The following is an 8,027-nucleotide window of genomic DNA, read 5'->3' as shown; positions in this document are numbered from 1 at the left end:
AGTATTTCAGACTTTGGAATTGGAACTACTGACCACGAGTAAAGTATTTCAGACTTTGGATTTGGAACTACTGACCACGAGTAAAGTGTTTCAGACTTTGGAAATGGAACTACTGACCACTGCTAAAGGGCCAACCATTGAGTAAAGTGTTTCAGACTTTGGAATTGGAACTACTGACCACTGGGGAAACAACCAATCAGGAACAGCCGCCGCTGCTTCAAGGGCTTTGTTCGACTCTCTGAATTGATTGTTACTTCTATAACGCGCTCACAACTGAACGTTCAGTAGCATCATATCTTGAACCTTGGACAAATACGTGAGTCCGACGTGTTAACAACTAGGCCATTTTCAGCTCTTCTTATAAATTATTTCATAAAACTATAGAATTAGTAACTTCCAAACTGACTACAGATAAGAAATATTAAGATTATCATAATTACCTCGCTAGTGCTCTCCATTCGCGATGCTGTATTAACAGTGTCTCCAAACAGACAATATCGGGGCATTTTGAGACCAACAACTCCTGCCACAACCATACCGGAATGGATACCTGTAGGAGAATAATTATTACCTTGAATCTGTAAGAGAAGTATAGGAAATTATAGTTTTTTCTGCTATAGTAGGAACCGGACTTCTTTCCAACTAGTACATCTTTATAAAGACGTAAAATAACCCATCAGAAAAAGTGACAGATTTTAGGCTTTACTGTCGCACATAGAACAACATATATATATAATGTGTAGGATAGAACATAGAACAACATATATTGTGTAAGATGAGAAAATCTTCGAGAAGCAGTAAGTTCTAAAAGCAGCGCAATATTCGGAGGTCAACTAACCTCAGAGGTCAAGTTTAGATGCAACTTGTTGACACATTTTGCAAGCTTCAAATTTTGTTCACAGAAACTTTATTATTTGCCGACTTTTGTTGTTTTGAAAATAAAAGCTTATAAAGTAGAGTAACTCATCATTTTTCGAGAAATTAAAGCATGAAACCACGTAATGTAAATAAACGAATGAAAAAAAAAGAATTCTCAACCATTAGTTTCAATAAAATTAAATTACAATGCAGAGTTTTTTTGTTGCAACAACTAAGGAAGAAGTACAAGTCATGTCAAGAGACATAAACAAGTTGACCTTACATGTTTCTGGCTTCTAAACATGAACGTTCACCATCAGAAGCGTTAATTCCAATTTTTCTTGAACTGTAAGAGTTTTTTATAATATAATATATTTCTAATGATCCTAGAAAATTAATGAGCAGTTAAACAGTATTTCAGTTTTGTGTCACAAGATGTCACTACTTGTATTTACATGATGCTCAGCTAGTGCGGACTCGGCAACATTTTTCTTTTCAACATTACTCTGTAGTTCAATTTTGTGCCACAAGATGTCACGACCTGTATTTAAATGATGCTCAGCTAGTGTGGAATCGGAAACGTTTTTCTTTTCAACATTAGTCTTGAGTTCTTTAGTTTTCACCTTTAAGTGTCTAATAGTCCGGCCAATGTAGATTCTAGCACGTGAATACTGCATCTTGTAAACATCATATTTATATAAAACAATCAACAATTAATAATGATAAAACAGCTGTAATTTTAAAGGTGGTAAACAAATCATTTTTACTTAGTTTTACACAAACACCGGGTAATATATGGTAAATACACCATAGGTTTGGTTTGGACGAATGGGGTTAGTTCCCTCTTTAATAGGCCCGGCATGGCCAGGTGGATAAGGCGCTCGACTCGCAATCTGAGGGTCGCGAGTTCGAATCCCCGTCCCACCAAACATGCTCGCCCTTTCAGCTGTGGGGGCGTTATAATGTGACGGTCAATCCCACTATTCGTTGGTAAAAGAGTAGCCCAAGAGTTGGCGGTGAAATATCTCAAATACTGTTTACTAGAATCCTTTCTCTGTCATAACTCCGCCACACAGTAAATGTTGTTGTCCTTTTTATGATAAAATTTCGTCTTTCTTTAGCTTTATTTAGAGGGTTCTTAAAAGTTGATCTTATCACTAGTATTTGAAAAGTGAAATTATAATTGCTAATAGTATTGCGAAAGATAAGGTAATCGGCAAGGCTATGAAGATATAGAAAATTATACACGAACTTTGCTCTACGTTAGAATAATTATATTTTCCAGCTTTCGGCCCTCTTACTGGAGCCTTAGTCGGGCAACAATGTTATCGCTCAGTACATTATTGCCTGGTGAAGACTCCAGTAAGTATTTTTACGTAGAAGAAAGCCCGTGTATAATTCAACATATTAATTTACCTACGTTATGGGTCTTAGAAAACAAGAGTATGGAGAAATACGAGAACTCGTTTATGGTTCCATTAATTAAAGAGGGATTGTTTGTTTGTTTGTTTGTTTTTGAATTTCGCGCAAAGCTACACGAGGGCTATCTGCGCTAGCCGTCCCTAATTTAGCAGTGTAAGACTAGAGGGAAGGCAGCTAGTCATCACCAGTCCTAACTCAGAATATCATCTGAATGTTTAAATATTTTTAGTGATTCGCAAAAGTTGTTTTTATTATTTTTAGAGGAATAATTAAACAGCAATTCAGTTTTGTGCCACAAGATGTCACGACCTGTATTTACATGATTCTCAGCTAGTACGGACTCGGAAACATTTTTCTTTTCAACATTATTCTGTAATTTAGCTTTATGCCACAAGGTGTTAGGACCCGTATTTACATGATGCTCAGCTAGTGTGGATGTTTTTACTTTTAAAACAGTTGGAACTCATTAATAATTAGAATTCCTTAATTATATTTGCATATACGGCTTATGTGCTTTGAACTTATGTCATATCATGTATTTTGTTTTTTTCTATCATCAGCTAATTTTATTTATTTATTAAACATATTGTAAAACCGCTAGGTGTCTTAAAGTGTTCTTGAACCGTAAATTGAATTTTCCACCTCTGATGATGTACGTACATGTTCACTCGCCCAAAATATGTAAAGTCAACTAGTAAGTGTGTCTCCACTTGTACACTAAAAATATTCGTTGCACCAAAAAGAAAAAACGTTGCACAGTAATTGAATTTTATAACATGTGCACGAGTTACCTATATAAAAGTATGAACCTTAGTTTGAACGATAATTCAAGATTTGATTTATTTTCTTACTTTGAAAAATTGCTTGTTTGAAATTAAGCACAAAGCTACACAAATGGTTATCCGTGCTCTGCCCATCACTGGTATCGAAACCCAGTTTCTAGCGTTGTAAACTCTAAAGTTGTGCAGTGTAGCATAATATGTGTAGGGAATTAGCTGTAATATCAAATGAAGACTGAAAGTCTTTTTAAACATTTTATCCTTAACAAGCCCATTAGGGGTCAATAAGGTGAGTATATATTACTAACTGAATTTCAACAAAAATAAATCTTACCGACTCGAATGCGAAGACTTTGGCCCGTGGATGGGTCCTTCAAATCACCAATGACGTCTACCATATCTAAAGCCATGTCACAAATGTTTTCAGCATGTTTGTCAACGATATCCGGCGCCCCGGATACTACCATGTATGCATCACCAATTGTCTCCACCTGTGAAGATACATTTTAAACGACATGAAGATTTAATAATATTTAAATAATATCACCTTTATTATTGTCAATGGAGATCCAAAATAAGTTTAAACGCATAAAAATGTAAAAAATAATTCATTATTTTATCTATGAATAAAATTGCAAGTTGTTTGTGTTATCTATTAAATACACATTTTTTGTTTTTTTCAACATAATTGGTATTATTTTCCTTTTCGGTTATTTACCACTCCAGCCTGTGAAAAATAAAATCCCTAGATAAGTTAATGACATCACATTAGCAAAGCGATGATATTTATAAATGGAACCAACAGATTCCACGTAATGACCTCTAAGGGTCAAGGTTACACGATGGAATTCATCTCCATGATCCCCAGTTTCCAACCAGGTCATACTCATGTTTCACTAGTACACTATGCCCAGAAATTACAGGTAAGGCTTAGCCTTTTGGTCTACATTTATAAAACTTTAATTGACTGAACTTTGTGGTTTGTTTGGGAATGTTTCCATTCACAGTTGTTGTAACTTCATGAAATAGCTGTTAAGAAAAATTAAAAAACAGATGGAGAAAATAATATCTAAAGAGTTTTTTTTTTATAAACATGACAGAGGGCGCTTTGGTATACTGATGCAGGTAAAAATAACACTTATTGTTACATTATTTACTATAATAGTAGTAACTAAGTAGAAGAAAGGAAACAGATATTTAACGATGCCACGTGCAGACTATTGCACGTCATATTATACACGTGTGTGTTGGGTGAAACACGAGAAGTAATCTATATTAAACGTGTTTTGACAGCCCTTAAATAAACAGTATAGAAGAAAATGTTATAAATGTCGTAACCTCACCTTTGTAAACCTTGTTTTTCTGTTGATATCACCTTGTAAACTTTGTGTTTCTGTTGATATCACCTTGTAAACCTTGTGTTTCTGTTGTTATCACCTTGTAAACTTGTGTTTCTGTTGATATCACCTTGTAAACCTTGTGTTTCTGTTGTATCACCTTGTAAACCTTGTGTTTCTGTTGATATCACCTTGTAAACCTTGTGTTTCTGTTGATATCACCTTGTAAACCTTGTGTTTCTGTTGTTACCACCTTCTAAACCCTGTGTTTCTGTTGATATCACCTTGTAAATCCTGTGTTTCTGGTAATCTCACCTTGTAAACCCTGTGTTTCTGTTGATATCACCTTGTAAACCCTATATTTCTGGTGATATCACCTAGTAAATCCTGTGTTTTATGGTAATCTCACCTTGTAAACCCTGTGTTTCTGTTGATATCACCTTGTAAACCCTATATTTCTGGTGATATCACCTAGTAAATCCTGTGTTTTATGGTAATCTCACCTTGTAAACCCTGTGTTTTCTGGTAATCTTACCTTGTAAACCCTGTGTTTCTGATATTTTCACCTTGTAAGCCCTGTATTTCTGGTGATCATAGCTTGTAAACCTTGTATTTCTGGTGATCTCATCTTGTAAACATGTGTCTTTGTTGATCTTACCTTGTAAACCTGTGTCTCTTTTGATCTTACCTTGTAAACCTGTGTCTCTGTTGATCTTACCTTGTAAACCTTTTGTTTCTGTTGATCTTACCTTGTAAACCTGTGTCTCTTTTGATCTTACCTTGTAAACCTTTTGTTTCTGTTGATCTTACCTTGTAAACCTTTTGTTTCTGTTGATCTTACCTTGTAAACCTTGTGTTTCTCCGTCAACTGATCAAACATGCTGTACATGGAGTTTAACATCGACACCACTTCCATAGGACTGATCCTACTGGATATTTCCGTAAAAGTGACCACGTCGCTGAACAGGATTGTTACACAGTCAAAATCCTGTTTGAAAGTACAGAGAGAAAAGGGATTTACAATAATTTCACCAAAGGAAAACTCACACGTGTAAAGTGGAGTTTAAATCCACTGTTAAGGAACAACACCAAATGTAATCCTGTTCGAAAGTACAGAGAGAAAAGGGATTTACAATAATTTCACCAAAGAAAACTTCACACAGTCCCGTGTAAAGTGGAGTTTAAATCCACTGTTAAGGAACAACACCAAATGTATAAGGATTCAAGTCTCGACACTTTCACGTGTCCGCTGAAGTCCAACTTGTTTCTCTCAGAAACAAACAAACGTTGGAATGAAGATGACATCTAAGAAGCCAAAACTTGTATTCGTATAAATTTGCTGTTGATCCGTTATTTTTGGATTAACATTATTTTACATAACAACGCCATTAAATTTTTGTATAAAAAAATTCAATCTTTGGGGAAGACACCTTGGGGAGAAGCCAACCTGTAATTTAAATCATTAATGATTTTTTATTTTATTCGGTGTGTTTTGTATTTCCTTAAAGGTCACAAAAGTGCTTCTTTGGGTTTCCCAGCACCAACTTCTATGAAAACGTAATGTTAAACTGTTAGGTTTTTGATTTCCGTCACAGATAAGCCTAAAACAATTATTATTTCTATTTCAAACATCTTCAATATAGTTTAGTAGTTTCACTATTTCATCAACGTATACACTTTTTATTATTATAAACTGTTGAATATGGTTATTTATATACTATTTATAATAAACTCTTCCCCCATCACCAAGCAACGCTGGTTTTCAAGTATTAAGTTCATTGAATGTTCACAGTTTGAGAGAAAAAGAAAACAAATCTACATAGTGTTCCTGAATTTCAGGCTTAATGGGCCTTATCTACATAGTGTTCCTGGAATTTCAGGCTTAATGGACCCTATCTACATAGTGTTCCTGGAATTTCAGGCTTAATGGACCCTATCTACATGTGTTCCTGAAATTTCAGGCTTAATGGACCCTATCGTTATGTGACAAACATTCTCTGACACGTTATTTTATTTTTAACTCATCACCAGTACTTGAAAAACCTCTTCACTTACGCCTCTCCTTTTAATAACCTATTACGGTTACCTGACAAGTGGCCACTGCCGCTTCTCCTTTTCTTAGCCTATCAGCAACCTGCTTAGGAATCATTTGGTACAGCAACTCGTCCGTTCTTTTCATCTCGGAATCCAACTTCTTCATGGACTCTTCCAGTTGTTTACTTTTCTGTAGTTCCTGTTCGTTTCACACAATAATAATAATATTCTACTTATTTATGTTGTGGCTTGATCGGAAGTTTAGTTAAAATTATCTCCTCTGAATGTATCAAACAACTGATTATTATGTGATATTAGCTGGAGTTTGTACAGAAACACACCACGAGATTTATATTACACAACTATATTATAGTTGGCGTTTTATAGAAACATACCATAGGGTATATATATTACACAAATATTACAGTTGGTGTTTGTATAGAAACATAGTGCAGGATATATATTACACAAGTATTGTAGTTGGTGTTTGTATAGAAACATAGTGCAGGATATATATATATTACAAAAGTATTATAGTTGGTGTTTGTATAGAAACATAGTGCAGGATATATATTACACATGTATTATAGTTGGCGTTTTATAGAAACATACTACAGGATATATATTACACATGTATTATAGTTGCTGTTTGTATAGAAACATAGTGCAGGATATATATATTACACAAGTATTATAGTTGGTGTTTGTATAGAAACATAGTGCAGGATATATATATATTACACAAGTATTATAGTTGGCGTTTTATAGAAACATACTACAGGATATATATTACACATGTATTATAGTTGCTGTTTGTATAGAAACATAGTGCAGGATATATATTACACAAGTATTATAGTTGGCGTTTTATAGAAACATACTACAGGATATATATTACACATGTATTATAGTTGACCAACTATAATACATGTGCAATATATATCCTGCACTATGTTTCTGTACAAACACCAACTATAATACTTGTGTAATATATATCCTGCACTATGTTTCTATACAAACACCAACTATAATACATGTGTAATATATATCCTGTAGTATGTTTCTATACAAACGCAAACTATAATACTTGTGTAATATATATATCATGCACTATGCATAGTGCAGGATATATATATTACACAAGTATTATAGTTGGTGTTTGTATAGAAACATAGTGCAGGATATATATATTACACAAGTATTATAGTTGGCGTTTTATAGAAACATACTACAGGATATATATTACACATGTATTATAGTTGGTTGTAGTATGTTTCTATACAAACGGATATATATTACACATGTATTATAGTTGGTGTTTGTATAGAAACATAGTGCAGAATATATATATTACACAAGTATTATAGTTGGTGTTTGTATAGTATTATGGTATTATTATGGTATTATTTTTCTTGTCTGTTGACCAGTACTGTAAGAATGGTGTTATTGTTCTTGTTTGTTGACCAGTTCTGTAAGAATGGTGTTATTGTTCGTGTCTGTTGACCAGTTCTGTAAGAATGGTGTTATTGTTCTTGTCTGTTGACCAGTTCTGTAAGAATGGTGTTATTGTTCTTGTCTGTTGACCAGTTCTGTAAGA

General features: G+C 34.0%; 1 protein-coding gene across 1 annotated transcript in view; it reads right to left on the bottom strand.

Annotated features, from left to right (window-relative positions):
* Window positions 1-6,629, bottom strand: part of LOC106469629 (soluble guanylate cyclase 88E-like) — a gene marked incomplete at its 5' end in the record, with an annotated part of 8,612 nt that extends 1,983 nt beyond the window's left edge. The window contains 4 exons of the mRNA XM_013930131.1: window positions 441-550; window positions 3,394-3,550; window positions 5,238-5,384; window positions 6,483-6,629. Coding sequence (XP_013785585.1) covers window positions 441-550; window positions 3,394-3,550; window positions 5,238-5,384; window positions 6,483-6,629 — 561 coding nt within the window. The remainder of the gene's footprint in view (window positions 1-440; window positions 551-3,393; window positions 3,551-5,237; window positions 5,385-6,482) is intronic.
* Window positions 6,630-8,027: the final 1,398 nt, after the last annotated feature.

Source organism: Limulus polyphemus, unplaced genomic scaffold (genome assembly GCF_000517525.1).
Source record: "Limulus polyphemus unplaced genomic scaffold, Limulus_polyphemus-2.1.2 Scaffold3580, whole genome shotgun sequence".
In the NCBI taxonomy this organism is placed as follows: domain Eukaryota; kingdom Metazoa; phylum Arthropoda; class Merostomata; order Xiphosura; family Limulidae; genus Limulus; species Limulus polyphemus.
Note: the sequence above shows the minus strand (reverse complement) of the source record. Positions and strands in the feature narration are given on the sequence as shown.